General features: G+C 28.5%; 1 protein-coding gene across 1 annotated transcript; it reads right to left on the bottom strand.

Moving 5' to 3' along the window:
- Positions 1–722: 722 nt before the first annotated feature.
- Positions 723–15,721, bottom strand: LOC114130545 (sodium/potassium-transporting ATPase subunit beta-2-like). The gene is made up of 7 exons (XM_027995534.2): positions 15,196–15,721; positions 7,788–7,928; positions 7,085–7,201; positions 5,248–5,429; positions 4,961–5,062; positions 4,709–4,877; positions 723–3,317 (listed from the first exon to the last, which is right to left on the bottom strand). The coding sequence occupies exons 1-7, from the start codon at positions 15,344–15,346 to the stop codon at positions 3,208–3,210; spliced, it is 972 nt and encodes a 323-aa protein (XP_027851335.1). The 5' UTR covers positions 15,347–15,721; the 3' UTR covers positions 723–3,207.
- Between the last annotated feature and the right edge of the window lie 962 nt (positions 15,722–16,683).

Below are 16,683 nucleotides of genomic sequence, written 5' to 3'. Positions count from 1 at the left end.
CAAAAAACTTGAAAATGTAATACAAAATTTTTCATAAGTTGTTATATTAGCAGTAAAAAAGTTTTAAAGATACTTGGCCACTTGGGCATGGTTTTTTATCATAAGCATTTAAAGCTCAAATTTTGATAAAATTCATTATAGTCTCAACATACCCCGGCTACTGTATTACTACATAGTAATACGAGTATATTATATAAATATCCTAGGCTGACAAATCGTCTCTGCACAGTCTTGTTTTTCGTATACATTGATGTATTAGAGATCATTGCATTCAAATTCATTAACTTCCATTATAGTAACCCACTTATAACTTACCGTATAGCAGAGTACCCATTTGACCACCTTATTTATTTATTATTTTCAATTATTATAAAAAGTACTCGACGTATCAATATTGAATCATTTTTTTTTTTTTTAGTATAATAAGTTTCTTCAGACAAAAAAACACACGTATCATTGAGAATTCTATATTTATTTATCGCTTCGCTCAGGATCTAAACCTTACAAATAAGACCGTCATAAAGCTATTGATTGTGTTAAAAAAAGTGTCCATCAGTTTTAATAAAAAATCTGTAAAATATGTATTAAGTACTCTTTTGAGGCACATATGCAATTCAATATGTACTTGCATTCAACAGTCGACCCCCTTGTTAAAATTAACAGGCGCCACTGTGTCTGTGTAATGTAGGTATACTAATTATATTGATAAATAAAACAATTGCTGAACATCTACATTAACGAGTTCTATAATCTATATGATTCCGTTTACATACATAATAATAAAATCATCAACCACAGCCCACCACACTACTATTACATACATGTTATACACTTATATTATATTGGTAAGTACCTACGAATTACATAATATAATATTCCTCTCGGTAGCGTACAGAACGAAACAGGTATAACAATTATACGATTCAAAACACGCTATATATTCCACTAGAATATTCAATTTTACTTAGCTCTCTACGTCAACACATTAAAATTTTAAATAATCAATAACTTTCTTAATATAATAATAATTAATAATAATAATAATAATAATATAATATAATATATAATAGCTATATACTTTAATCTAGTGTCGAATGTATGTATAATAATTATTACGAGAATCAATATTCGATTTTGTTGTTACATTAAAACGATAGCTTAAAACATATTACGATTAAATAGGCAAACACCTATGTATGTTTATTAAAAATAATAATATTTTATAGGTAATTAGTAATTTTCTCAAATGCGATTATTCTGTTCCACAGTACCTACCCATGACCAGAGTTGGGTATACCTACCTTAAGTACGTAACACGACGCGTAACGTAAATTACGAATTCCCGCATCGAAATTACTTTTAAAAAGTCATTCAACCCAACACTGCCTATAATTAATATGTATCGATGGAGACGTGAACCGGATGTATTGATGAATCTCATCGAATTTAATCTAAAAGTATATAGTTTTGTTTATACATAAATATAAAATATTAAACCACAAATTGTAAAACGTTTTAGCAGTATCGTGTTGTCGAGTGTTGCGCAACACTTTTTCACTCGACTATGGGAGGAGAGAAAAAAAGCATAATATTATTATGTATTTAATTTAGGTCAGAAGACTGACACAAAAACATTAAAACGTCTTAAAACACGACGCGTGCATTGCCTACTTGAGAGTTTTGTATAGGCACGTGACTGTACGCGAGATGAGATTGATGAGAGACGATATCAAATAAAAAAAAAAAAACATTTGGACAATAAACCTGGAGTATAGGATGATAAGTACCTCCTATCACGTCATTCTGGCGAAAGAGGATGGATTTGACAGTGCTAATTTTTTTTGAAAAGCCTGCAGTGCAAATTTTTGAAATTGGTTGATTGGACTTCATCTCCCCGCAAGAAATAAAAACGTTTTTATAAAATTTAATATTATTTTGTCCGTATCAAAAACGCTATTCTCAATTTATTATTATTATTGGCTGTAGTTGTTGTAGGTATTAAAATATGTTTACGTTACGCAGTTATTTGAAAGGCAAACATTCAACGATCGCAATGGAAGCCGATGATACAAATTACCTATATATTATAGTAAAAGTCAAAAACGCGGCAGGAATAAACATATTTTATCATTTTTTTTAAAAGATTCGGTAAACATTTTGCTCTCCATCAAACCCGAAATGACACCACTGGGTATAAGTATCCTTTATTACAATTAATTTTTGTTTATAACAAAAAAAAAAATATATGATCGTATATAATTTTAACGTGATGGCCATGAGTGGACATCGACGTAGGAGCATCTGGCGACTTGGCTCACCAGAAATTCCAATATCCCTCCCTTTCATGGAATTGTATACATTTATCCACGAACTATATGAATAGTTAAAGGGAGCGGGATCTTTTATTTTTAATAATGCTAAATAATAATAATAATAGCCCCTACCCCCAAAAGAAAAAAAATTCAAATTTCCGCATATGATGACGGTTACGTCTAAAGTGAAAACTTTAGACTGACGACAGTGTGTAAATATTTTTCAAATAACATAATTATAATTAATTATTTATTTATTTTTAGATGAAAAATTTGAGTTGAGTTTTAAATTAATAATAGGTATCTACTTTTTTATTGGAACGCGTTCCTACGACTTATCATTAGATTGCCTACCTTGCATTGATTATATCCGAATTTGCTCATAAAAACAAGCCGAATAAATTAAACCAACCATCTACATTATTTTGCAGTAGAAATAACTATAGGTACATCTACTTATGGGATATTATAAAAAAAAGTTATAGGCAGTGATAAATGATAATCATTGAAGTCGTCAGATGAATACATATTGTATAACTGTGAATTTACACAGCATTTTTTAAGCTTGAATTATAAGTATATTAATTAAATTTTCTGTGCTCTTATTTTATTTATTAATATTAATATATATTTATAAACGTATGTTTAACTTTAAGAAACATTCCTAAGCAAAAAAAAAAAAAACAAAAAAAAAAAAAAAAAACACCTAACGTTATTATTATTTTTTATAAAAGGAGTAAACGCGTTTTGTTGGGATTTCACTTAAACCAATTAACAATACAACGATATAGTACTAAAAATAAACTGGCTATGTTCTGTGTTTTGTGATGCACCAAAAAACTGAGAACAAAGCAAATGGTTTAGCGGCGTTATTATCGACTAAGAGTCTGCAACTTTAGTCAATCATCAATTCGAAGTGAACGGAACCTTCGCGATTTTGCAAGCTGCGTTTGTAAAATATGTTCTTAGCCCAGGCACGGCATTCCACGTTGATCAAAGTATGTCCTGCAACGAATCAGACAATGTTATCGGTTAAGTCAAGTGTATTATTATTTTTCTTACAAATAACGGTAATAATTAAAGAGCTCTAAAGTTCAACTAGCGTTTACCTACGTTTTTTTTTAAATCAGAAAATCTCAAATAAGATTCAAATTTTTTTACACTCTCTGATGTACCTAATATATACAATTTTATTTTAAAAATAATTTTGAAAATTAAAAGTAATTGATTAAAAATTTAATAACATAAAAATAATATAAGATATATGTATAAATAGTACGTACATATTATATGCTTAAAAATTAAAATATATATTTTTATAAATTTTATTTTGCATACTTTCAAGTTTTAATGCTATTTATGATGCTGTTTTGTATTTTAAAATGTTAAAATCTAATTTTTTTAATGCTATAAATTTTGAGCTCTGATATCAAATAAATCAAATAGTTCAAATACCTAATTAATAAACAATATGTATGCCAACTCTTATGCTTGTATAAAAACAATGGAACTATAAAAATGTAATAATAATACCTAATTAGGTAAGTAGCAATACTTAAGAAGTTTTTCAGAAATAAACATTAGGAAAATCGTTTATATCATCACCCGGCTGTAATAAAATATTGTCAGTTGTTCAAAATAATTTATCAATAGTCCCAAGATAAATTCTATCTTATTTATATTCAATTATATGACTAATTATATAAGTTATATTACGAATATGGCCATTTGGATACAACAAATTAATTGCTTTTGGTAAATATTGTTTATTTAAATTAAATAATTGTCGACACTCTGTAGATTTTATTACGTAATTTAAACTATAGATGTGTACTATAGGATAGATTGTAGATAATATGTATTTTGTATATTATGTCTGTCCGTGTAGAATTAACATATTAATTGAGAGTTTATAAATAGTACAAAAGTAAAGAAATTATGTAATATAGACCATAACAATGTAATGATTTTTTTTTAATTCTATCCATTTAAGAATAACAAATAAATAAAAATAACTGACCATGTATTAACTTAATATTTAGTTGTAACAAACATTAATATATTATACGTATATTATTATCGTTATTATTTTAATTGGAAAATTATTGAAATAGGTTTTTCATAATTAAATTTAATATATATTTTTATAATGATCAACTACAATATTTAATAATTTATAATAAACAAGTAATAAATCCTGTTTGCAATGTTTGCATTTATTGCAAGTGGTTTTCACAAAGCATCCTATCAATGATGCAGATATATGTTTATGTAATAGATATACTACCTATATATATCTACTATACTGTATATTTAAGTATCTATTTGACTCATATAAGAATGTTTGGAAATAATTAAGTGAACATTAATGAATTAAAATAATTCTATACTCTTACTTTTTGGATTTAGGAAATGTATGGCAATTAATGGGCTAAGGTAGTCGCGTTTGTTTCTGTATGGGTAGTAGTAGCCAGGGAATCCGTCTTGTGGATATAACTTAAGTGGTCCAATATTGTCTTTGTCTGCTGGCGCTTCTCCGTCGCAGGTGACCCATATTGTAAATAACTGTAAATGTAAATATGAAAAATAATATTGGTATTGTTTAATATTGATTAAATATTATCGAATATTATTCTGAAATAATTTACCTCATGTTTCATTCTTTGTGCAATTTTGTCTTTAAGTTCTTGTGGCATCTCAGCTGGAATGTCTGTCTTGTTATTATAGAATTCTGGTTCCCAGTCGAAAATCTACAGAATATTTAAATTTGAATAATAATAATCTACATACAATAATCAACCATAAATATAATGTATGTAATATGTATACTTATACAACATACTGTACTAATTGATTTTATATATAAAGTTTACAATAATGTTGATATCGTGCATACATTTGAAATTATTATTTATTAACTTTTATGAGTACAAACCTTATTGAGCTTAATGAAAACGCAGGGCTGAGCTTTTGGATATTGATATTTGTATTCGGATGAGCATGGTCCCATGTTGGCCAGGCTGACCTCGCAAACCTTGTCTTTTTGTGGTGGCATGTTGTAACCACATTTCTGTTGATTATTACCTTTGTCTGGCAACAATGTCTTGTTCTTATAAACTGAAACCATTTCAAAAGAATTAGCTTCTAATTTTTGCACTAACTAAGCTATACGCGCAGCCTGCCAGCCTTTATGTAGAGGGAGCCAGCAGATTTGGCCATAATATGGCTATATATGGGAATACTACGCGTTTTCACTGCAAAATTGTGCCATATTTTATCTAGACAATTATTCGAATAATTTGAAAACATTATAATTCAAATAATTTTCAATCGTAATATTATTCGACTAAATTTCAACCATAATATTCGAATAATTTTTAGTTAATATTTGAATTATAATTAAAATTAGCTACTATTATGAGACTTATTTATTGAAATTCAAAATTTGCTATAATTATTTATTTTCATTTATTTTATTATTATTTAGGTAGGTACTATTGTTTATTATTGTTTTAGTTATTACGAAATATTATTATTAATTATTAAGAACTAAATAATATTAATATTAAAATATGATTTTCAATTCTTTAATTTCTTCTATTGATATAATATAACTATTTGTTTTATTTATAATATTTTTGCATTTATTCTAAATAAAATACGATTTACAATAATGTAACATAAAATACAATGACAGCTATTGTTTTTAATATGCGCTTTTACTGCTTTTTTAAAATTATCAACCATGTTTACTCAAATAAAATAACCAAAAATCATTCGAATAGTTATTTTTAAAATTTAGTCGAATAATCATAGTTAAAAATTATTTAAATTATTTTTTATTCGAATAATTGTAAAAAAATTATTCGTAAAGTAATTTATTTAAATAAAATGTTATTTAAATAATTATTAGATACAATTTCATTCGAATAATACCCTACTCTGCTTCAGAGCTTCACTGCCTCAAGTTCCTTCAACGCTGTACAAAAAGTTAATTTTGAGCCTAAATCTTTGATAATATGTACTGACCAATTTTATATAATGTGACATATTTTTAAAAAATATAAATAATTATTCTTTAAAAAATATTTGTTACTATAATCACATTAAAACATTTTAACAACTGACTTTTGTAAATAAATAAATAAATCTATATACCTATGCGTTCCAACGTACTAATTTAAGTTTTTATTATGAAATCTATTTTGAATTCTTCGAATCAGGATTATAAAAAAACTCTATATTTTCTAATTTCAAGTGAGATTTTATCTTCTTAAGAATAGCAAATTTGAAATTTGGCTCGAAGGATCTAAGGTTGTATTTGATTTTAAAATTATTATCATTATAAAATTCAAATTGGTGTGATGGAACTCATTTAGAGCTATGATTTACAATAGCATTTTGCCATAAAATAATTCCGATTTTTGATGCAACGTAACATGTGTATTTAGTGCGTAACGCTTACCGAGCAAGCTATCAGGATACAAAATAGACTTATTCATAAAATAAATTCTAAAATATGTTTAACAATATTATTAGAAAAAACTCAAGTCAATACGCCAGAACGCGTGTAAGACTATTAAAAAAAATTTAAAATGTTATTTTAAGATCTTTTAGTACATACTAACTTAAATATGTTTATGGTAGAGGTTAGTAGGTTCGATTTTACCAGGAGTGTCAAAAACACATTTTTGTTTGCTTTGTAAGGTAAGATAACTTACGTCTATGATTGTCATAGGTATTATGTTGTATTGTATTTTTTTTTTACTGACCAGCAAGGAATTTGTCTAATTCATTAGTCCATGCCTCTACATTAGTTGCGTTGTCTGCCGCGTAGTAAATTAGTGATCCATCTTCGACGTTCGGAGACATGGGTCGAAATCCTAGTCCTGTAAAACACGTTTAATCATTTATAATATTAACACCCATCGCATGATTATATATTATATAATATTCATAGGGAATAATTGATCAAAGATAAAATTTAAAAAACCATGGTACCTACTACCTATAGGTAGGTACATCCTGAAAAAATGTTTTTACAAAGATCTCTCTTAGGTACTAACAATTTGTTGTTAACAAATTCCCACCAAAATTTCGTAATATTTTTTTTCCAGAGATAATCACTAAAAAAATATTTTGGTATTGTTTATTATGTTTGAATATACATAAAATATGTAGGTATTGAAGACATTTTTAAATATTTGTAACATAATTAAATCGATGCGCAAACTGCAAAAAGTGCGATTATAGTAAAATCTATTTATGGGTTTAAATATAATACGAATACCTATCTACTTATTTTATAAAATCTGATAAAATGTGTGTACATGAAATCATTTGATTCAAATCAACATAACAGAATGCACCAAAATAGTTTGAATAATAACTATTAACTATACATTATATTTCAACGTATAGACGTATAGTTAAAATGGAATAAGATAATATTAGATACGTTTTACGTTTACATACCAGGGTTTGTGCCGATTATTGAGTTGGTCAATGTGAAATGAGGTGTATGGTCATTCAATGTAGATAGTAGCACTTTCATGCATATGCCGAACATACATGCCAAACTTGAATAAAACACGGCATAAAAAAGTAGAATTCCTCCTGAAACATAAAATTATTATTTTTTTTTTAATTAAAAATGTAATTTATATATTTTAAGTGTGTATATTATGTATTATGTAAATATATTTTTATTATACACTAATATTATATTATATATTATGTTTAAATCCAGTTTTAATTTTTTATGACTACATTTGTACAACACCTAAGTATACTATACCTATTACCTACTTATCCTCACTTTAAGTTCAAATTATTTTAAATTAACATCACCCCTTCAATCAAGTCATTTTATTTTTATATGTACAATTTTTAAATGTTTAACAAAAAAACATTTTATTCAAAAAAAAAAAAAAAGTTAAATTAAATATTGTGTATGATAATAATATTTATATTATAATTATATACCTTCATCATAATATTATTCTAATTTATATAAATATAAATGTATCTGTTACGGAAAAGTAGAAATTTCGAGTATACATTTTTGGGCGTTGTTAAAAATAAACGAGTATTAAAACTACTACATTTTTAACAATGCACGGGACTTAGGAAATGATTAATGAAAATACCTATAGTTTATTCCAAGTATCATGACTCATGAAGAATATAAATTAAATTATTATTATAAAAATAACTGAAAAACTTCACACGTTATGCGGTATTAATATATTATAATAATAAAATGAAAATGATCCAATTTGGATAAATCAATCATTTATATGTCAATATGTGTATTGTGTATGTACGATTCTGTGGAATTTATCTAGCAGGTAGGTAACCTACTATATTATACTAAGTTTAACTAGCGAACTAAAATTATTATTTCAGATAAGTGGAAACTATGTATACAATTTTATAAAACCATTGTTATAATCATTAACTTAACTGTATGTCTGTAAACCATGTTAAGAACATTTTGTTAATTCACAAACAGAATCTAACACTCAAACATTAATTAACCTACCTATTTGGTCACATCTTAAAATGAAAATACTTCAAAAAATGCATAGAACGACATTTGAACATTTACGTCATTATCCTTTTGAAGCATAGAGGGGGCTAAGAAACATTTTTTTTTCAAATATAGGTACATCGTAATAAGTATATATCGAAAAATATTTCCGAATTTATAGGTACAAATTGTTACAAGTATTCACTCTGCCAGTTAGCTCTACAACGTGTGAGCGTAGTTTTTCAGCTATGCGTAGAATTAAAATATGGATGAGAACACATTTATGATTTAAGATCGGTTTACTAATCTATCTATTCTTCACAATGAAAAAGACCTGACTAAAAGTATTGAAAGTGAAGATGTTTTAAATGAATTTTCAAAATCCTCCAGAATGCTGGTTTTAAAATAAAATATTAATTACTGTTATTATCTAATTATTGATATGTTAATTATCTTGTATGCATTGAATAATTTTGTAAATTATGTAAATAACTGTAGCCCCCCAACATTTTCAAAGAATATCCGTTTATGCCCCTGGACTCCCCCCCCCGTAAATAAGCCACTGACTGAGTAGGTAATATACATACGCAAGTGTAGGTGGCAGCTAGGTGCACATGTTTTAGGTGACTTGTGACTTTGGAACTCTAAATCTCATAATGATGGTTCGTGTATAAAAACCTATGTATAATGATAAGTTATTTTGTTTAAAGTGTTAAAATAAATTTAATATATTAAACATTTCTGGAAAAAGTATGTAGGTTTATATTTGATCTTAACTACTAAAATAAAGCATTGTGCACATATCATATAGATTATAAACCCAATTAGGTTTAATTCACGAAAAATTTATACTTGATTTTAATCAAATATATATTATATTTATAAAAATAAAAATTTGTAAACTTGTAAATATATAATAATAATTGATAAATTAAAAACAACTGTATAAACAATTAGTAAAAATAACTTAACGTTAACTTCATAGTTTTATCTAGCTGAAACAAACAATGTAATAATAATTATAGTAGTTAAGTTTTTTAGGAAAACATTTAAAAAATACAATATAAAATTGTAATTTATAAATATATGTATTGATATTATCATAATTAATATGTGTACTTAAAACTTGGGTCCTAAATTTACGGTTATTAAAAATTTGGAAAGTTAGAAAATGTTTATCTTTTTAAATTGAATTATTAATAAATTATTCTAATGAAAATAGCAAGCGGATTCAAATAAAATTGAACATAATAAATAAAATTATAAATAAATAGAGGATTACTAACATAGCGAAGATCCTGTAAAATATTATTTTTGGCGTTCTAATTAAATATTTAATATAAATTTCATGATTCAGCAAATTTACCGTTTTTAGTCTAATTTTATTAGGTAAACTTATTTATATAAGATAACTACTCCTTTTACAAATAAAAAAAAGTAGTCCATTTTCAATAACCTTTTATAAAAAACTAATGAGAATTTTGAAAGTTCCAAGCTGAGGAGGTTTTTGATCTAAAAATAAATATAGAAAAATAAGTAATATTATTATTATTATTTTTTCTTTTTATTTATTTAATTTGATATAAATTTAATATCTAGACACTAGACGTCATGTAAAATAAGTACTTATTATTTACTTTATTTATTAGGTGGAAGGGGGGATAGAGAGCTTTTGGTGTTGAATAAATTATTTGAAACCTCCTATTCGATCTTCACTTTTAATTTTAAATATTTATAGCTATGTCATTACTCATTAGTCTACAATACGTCGATACAACATACAAATACTTATGGATTACGGATACCTACGAAATACGATACATACGATACGATACAGTTCAGTGTAAAATTTCATTCATAAATAATAATCATCTATATTTAATACAACATGACGTATTATTAACAAAATACAATTTCGCCTTCGTGAAGGTATATAATAATTAAGAGTTTTAAGTAGGTACACTTAATTGTATTAACATTTTAATCTACTATACCTACTGCAATATTATACAATGTAAACGCCTACTTTTTAGTTACAGTTATCATTGGCGACTGGATAACTTTATAAGTTCACTACAAGTTATGATCATTTACTTTTTACTATCATCTTGAAATTGTTTAATTTTATTGACTTTTTTTATGAGATTCTAAATCTAAAATGAATTGACTATTGAAAAATAATTTACAGTCTACAGTCTACACTCTTATAATATTATTGTTTATTGGTATCAATAATAAATAATTGTAAATTATAATACCTTTAATACAATAATATGATCAGTATTTTTTGTGATTATATCTATACTATAATATTATAAGGAATTTATGAGTATGTCCACCGTGTTATTTCACAAAAGAAATTTCATCAAAGGCACTTTGCCATAAATATAATCATATAGGTTTTAATTTAAGTCATAAAAAATATTTGTTATTTATTAGTATATTTGCATTACTTTGAAATTAAATATTAAAATATTTCTAATTAATTTAAATACATAAATATTATTTTAATTTTGTTTAACTCAGAAGTCTGAATATATTTAATATTACATGATATAAATATCAGATAAGTAAATTTTTTATTATTATGTAAGTTTTTTGTATTAAGTACATCTATTTTTAGTACTAAAAAAACATTATAATAGATACATTTCCAACTTTTAGACTATAAAAGTATACAAAAAGTATTCAAACATTTTGGTGTTTCATGTTTAATTTACAGATGTCTTAAAACGTATATATAATAAATTCATTTCATAATTTTGTGGTTCAATATCCCGTTTATTATTTTGTACAGACTCGCAGTATACCATGGAGTTTAGATAAGTAAAAAAGTATAAAATCATGAAATAGCATTTATTTTTAATTTATATTTTGAAGTATTTTAGGCTTTTCATAATAAATTTAAACCTATTTTAAGATACGATCATGATTTATATAATCGATGAGAGTATACAAATTTGGCAACTTTTGTCGAATTTTTCTTTTCAATAAAATATAATATTTTTAAGTTTCTGTTATATGTTTAGTACATACTAAATTCAAAAGTTGTGATATTATATTATTAACTTTTACTTTAGTGTATTTTAGTTTATATTACTAATATAATTTTATGACTCGGTACAGAATTTGTAATGTTTATAATCACTTTATGTATAATATAAATTACGTATAATGAGTTGTAACTTTTAAATAATGAATAATAATATCAAACATGCGTAGAATGGACTATATAAAGCAAATACTAGCCAAAGTCTGGAACGCCAGTAAAATCAATAAGTTATTACGGCCGTAAGGGAAAGAAACCAAACCAGGCGATTCTCATATCTATATATATATAATGATATTATAATATGTTGTATATTATCTACACCAAATTATTATTTACCAGTGGAACAATAGAACTACGATTATATTTCGCGTTTTGTATTTCATGTTTCTAACTCTAACTTTTGAGTAATATATCTATGATATATTAAAGTTTTGTTAGCATAATATAATACCTACTGCATAATATAGAATACAATCATTATAGTTTCGTCCTTATTGTTCCTATTTGTTTACTTTCATTTTATCCCTTATTTTATACATCATAATAAAATTATGTAAATAATAATAACTATACAGTTGCAAATTCATTTACCTTTTTAGACATTATTGTGATTTGATAATCACTGTAACGATACAGTATATTTTTCTACCTTAAAAAATTGATCCAAACAACTATCCCCTGGAGTCTCCTTCACCCCCTCCCAAAAATTGCACTGCTGAACTTTACCATACTAAAATACAATGACAGGATGAAGAGCAAAGTTGTATAATAGGTACTAAAACTGTAAACTGCTATCAAATAGTGTAATAGAACACGCACAATTGTAAAATATTATTTAATGAAAAGGTTTTTAACTTAAAAGACCTAATAGATTGTAAATAAATACATACGTATATTACATTAATATAATCTTGTAGTTAATCCGACAAAACGAAACTAGCGGAGGTTGTTCTAAACTTAGAAATACTTTTAGTCACAGTTCTTAAAATCATGAGAAAGATGCATGCGCGTGATGCCATTCACGATTATAATATATGCTACATACTTATATATTTCGTGCGTGTGCGTGTTTTTCTTCTATTCTTAGACGGTATTGGCAACGACGTTTACTCGACATATAAAATTAACAAACTGCACACAAACCCGCGCCCGCGCGTACACATACAACCACACACAACACATATACACACAAATACATTAGGCTTACATTCCGAATTTACTGGAGATTATACAATTTATAATATGCAAAATATTCAATATGTTACATCCAGTGTTTCGATCAAATCTTAAGAGAGAATACCAATTAGGTAAAATTAATTAGAAAAAAAATCTAACCCTAGGTACATTAAGTATAGGTACAAATTGTACAATTGTTTTCATCTTTAAACATTTTCTATACTTACATTTATCAATAATATCATGTGAAATAAGGATTCTGATAAAAACTGCTTAGTTTATACAATAACATCGTCCAACGACAATGATATTACCAGGTAATTTAGTAATTATCACGTTATAACAGTAATAATTTATAATAATATGGAACATATTGTCAATATGAGATTGATAAAATAAGTAATCTTAGGAATCCGATTTATGTATCTGATCGTTTTATGTCAAATATAAAGTATTAAATATTATAAATAAATTATTGAAATCTTTTATGTTGGTAGGTCACCACCGTCACAATTTTATATTAGGTATCGATTCGTACAAGCCGGTGCACCCTGTTACACGCATCGCATATTATTCAGCTAAACTTGCAGTTTGGTATAGTAATGTCACGTAAATAAATGTTTTTTCTCTCTATTAGCGTCGTCGTATAGTCTAAACGTAGACCTATGTCTGTTTATATGTTTTTACAACTCTCGGGGTTAATAAAATGAAATAGCTATAAAGGATAGAAAAAATGATTGAGAAAAAATAAATGGTTAAGACGTGCAGAAAAGAAAGAAAGAAAAACCATAGATGCTACAAACATATACGTGTAGACGGTGTCGGTCAGCTTGCGACTTTTATCGTCGCGAATGATGTTTCCTTTCGTTTTCTTTGTGCGAAGCATTTAATATTTTTGGTACGAACAGTACGTCGTCTTTCTCAGTACAGAAATACTCATATTTCGCAGAAATTTGCCACATTAAACCATTTATTAGATTTACGGATATAATATAGTAAATAGTTACCTAATACATAAGGTCTAGTCGGTGCCTAAGGTCCTGAAGGTGGAATCTAGGCTACTTTTAAACGATAATAACCATATTAAATGTAGTTATTTATTCACAAAAAAAAACAACGGTGCATAATAGCAACTATAAATTGTATTTATATTTATGAGTTATTGATCGATTTTATTTGAGAGTGTAGCCAAATTTCATAGTAATAATTAGTAAAAATTAAAAAATTAAATGATACGAGAAAACCATCGTTAGACTAGAAATGAACCACGTGCGAAGTCGTGTAGATCTACAATATGACGTAAAGCGAAACGATTTTCAAACTTTTTCGGCTCCTTCCAGCCTCCTCCTGTGTGTGGAAAAGGCCACCAAAATCCATTATAACTCCTGTGACCCAATTACTATAATTATTCATGCAGGTATACGTGATGATTTGTACATACAAATCGTATGGGAAAAAATTAATTTCGAAACAGTTAGGCTCAACACCACAAACAGCGCGATAAAAGCGTGTCTCCAGTACGACACTTACATAGGTGATATTACGTGTAAAGGGGTAAGTGGTAGTACGCGCTTGAGGTGTGGTGTTCCGGGTGGGTATGCAAGTGGTGAGTGGGTAACACGCACTACTTTAGTGGTGTAGGCGTGATTTTGTTTAATGGTGTTTCTAGGGGAAGAGTGGAAAACGTTAGCTGAGTATAATAACAACAACAAAATCATTAGCTTTTAGCAATACTGCTACCTATTTATAATATATGTGGGTGACCCATCGTGTCAATTGTGGCGTATAACGATGGGTAGATACCAAAGCATCGTATAATATATTACCAACGACTTTGTTTTTAAAATGTATAGAAAATATTATTTAGTATTTTAGGTGCATAATATATACTATTCTCAGTGCGACCCTCCACCCCCAGCTACCCGCCGTACGTGTTATGTCGTGTGATTGTGTATCGTTTGCAGACACAATAACGTATATAAAATAATATTATATATTATGTAATTCGGCAGCGGTCAGGCGCGTATCTAAGTACACTCATAAGTGCAGGTACATAATATACTTATACAAAAATATTACGTAACATCAATATAATATACGCATAATAATAATAATATATTCACCCCAACTCTTTGCGGACCGGCCGAGAAACTCGTGCGAGCTCGGGTTGTAGATGCCCATGATGATCTTCTGCCATATCGTCCGGTCATCCTTCACCTTGGCGTACTCCCACTCGTACCCAATGCCGTTCGTGTCCGTGTTGTGCTTGACCATGGCGGCGACCGCGCGGTTCCGGGTCGGGGGTGGATGTCGGCGGCGGCGGCGGAACGGAGCGCGGGCTGTTCACGTGACGAGTGGCGCGACCGGCCGGGGGATGCGATTGACCCGAATCGGTAATCGGGAAAACTGCAAGTCGGGTGGTGTTCTCGCGACGATTAATCGGGCGCGGCGACGACTGAGACTGACGGCGTGTGACGGTCAGCTTTCGCGAGACCGGTGAGAATGGTATCGGTGGCGGCGACGGCGGCGGCGGGTCGGCTGCGACGGCGATCGATGATGACGACGGGCAGGCGCGCGCAATAAAAATACGCTGCGAAGGGACTGGCCGACGTGTACGGTGGCGCGGCGACGGCGTGCGAATAACGTCGGCGGCGGTGCGTGTACTCGGTCGGCGGCGCGCCGTGCTCGATACCGCAGTGTTGCCCGCGCGGTGAACTCGAAACACCGTTCGCGCGACCATTATAAACCCGACGCCGACGTACGATCGCCGAGCTTTTGCTGCTCGGGTTTTCCTCTTTTTCCGTTTCGCGCGCCCCTCACGCCCTGCGGGGATCACACCCCCCACGTCCACCCCCCTGCACTTGTACGCGAGTGTATGCGTCGAACGCTTTACACACTGTATATATATTCGTCGTTTATCGATTCCACCCGGGTCGGGTAAAGTGTCGCACGACGTCCGAGTGTAGCGCAAAGTTTGTAATAGAGGCTTAACAGAGAAAAATTCATTCGGTTACTATTCCAAGCGAATAGAGCTCAAATTAATACGAGTCAAAAGACTCAAAGTTTCGAGTACTTGACCAATACATCCAAAATATTTCGAATTTTCAATCGTATCGACCGAATATTAAAACGATATTGTAACATCCCATTGCCGATTTCGAGTTTGTCTTACAGTTTACAAAATATGAACTGTGCAATAAATAACTGTAATTTACAGATATAATATAACTTTTATAAGCTTAATTATCATTTCATAATTCATTTTTCAAATAAATCACCAACCATCTATGATCTACAGCGACTTTTTAACTGACTTATTAATAATAATCCAAAGATAACATTTTTTACTTCTTTAAAACATCGTGTTTCTACTGATTTTCTATTTTAAGAGGATTTGAAACGAATTAGTGACACATTAAAGTCGTATAATATAGTTTTATCGACTCGATATAGTTAAAACCAATAGATTCCTATACATATAGTTTACCATAATATGTTTAAGAAAAAACTATTTTTGTTTTGTTTGAAGAGTACTGGATATTTTCTTCTGCATTTCAATTAGTAGTATGGATATTGACTACCTATATTGAATATTTCATTTAAAAATAAAA

Source organism: Aphis gossypii, chromosome X (assembly GCF_020184175.1).
Source record: "Aphis gossypii isolate Hap1 chromosome X, ASM2018417v2, whole genome shotgun sequence".
Classification (NCBI taxonomy): domain Eukaryota; kingdom Metazoa; phylum Arthropoda; class Insecta; order Hemiptera; family Aphididae; genus Aphis; species Aphis gossypii.
The sequence above is the reverse complement of the archived record's forward strand: the minus strand, read 5'-3'. Positions and strand labels throughout refer to the sequence as shown.

Bases quoted from the DNA above. Each gene is read 5' to 3' on its own strand.
- LOC114130545 (XM_027995534.2), bottom strand. From the start codon at position 15,346: ATGGTCAAGCACAACACGGACACGAACGGCATTGGGTACGAGTGGGAG. The intron at 7,202-7,787 runs GTATGTAAACGT...CGTGTTTTACAG, and splicing joins AATAATCGGCACAAACCCTG to GACTAGGATTTCGACCCATG. The intron at 4,878-4,960 runs GTAAATTATTTC...TTACATTTACAG, and splicing joins CACAAAGAATGAAACATGAG to TTATTTACAATATGGGTCAC.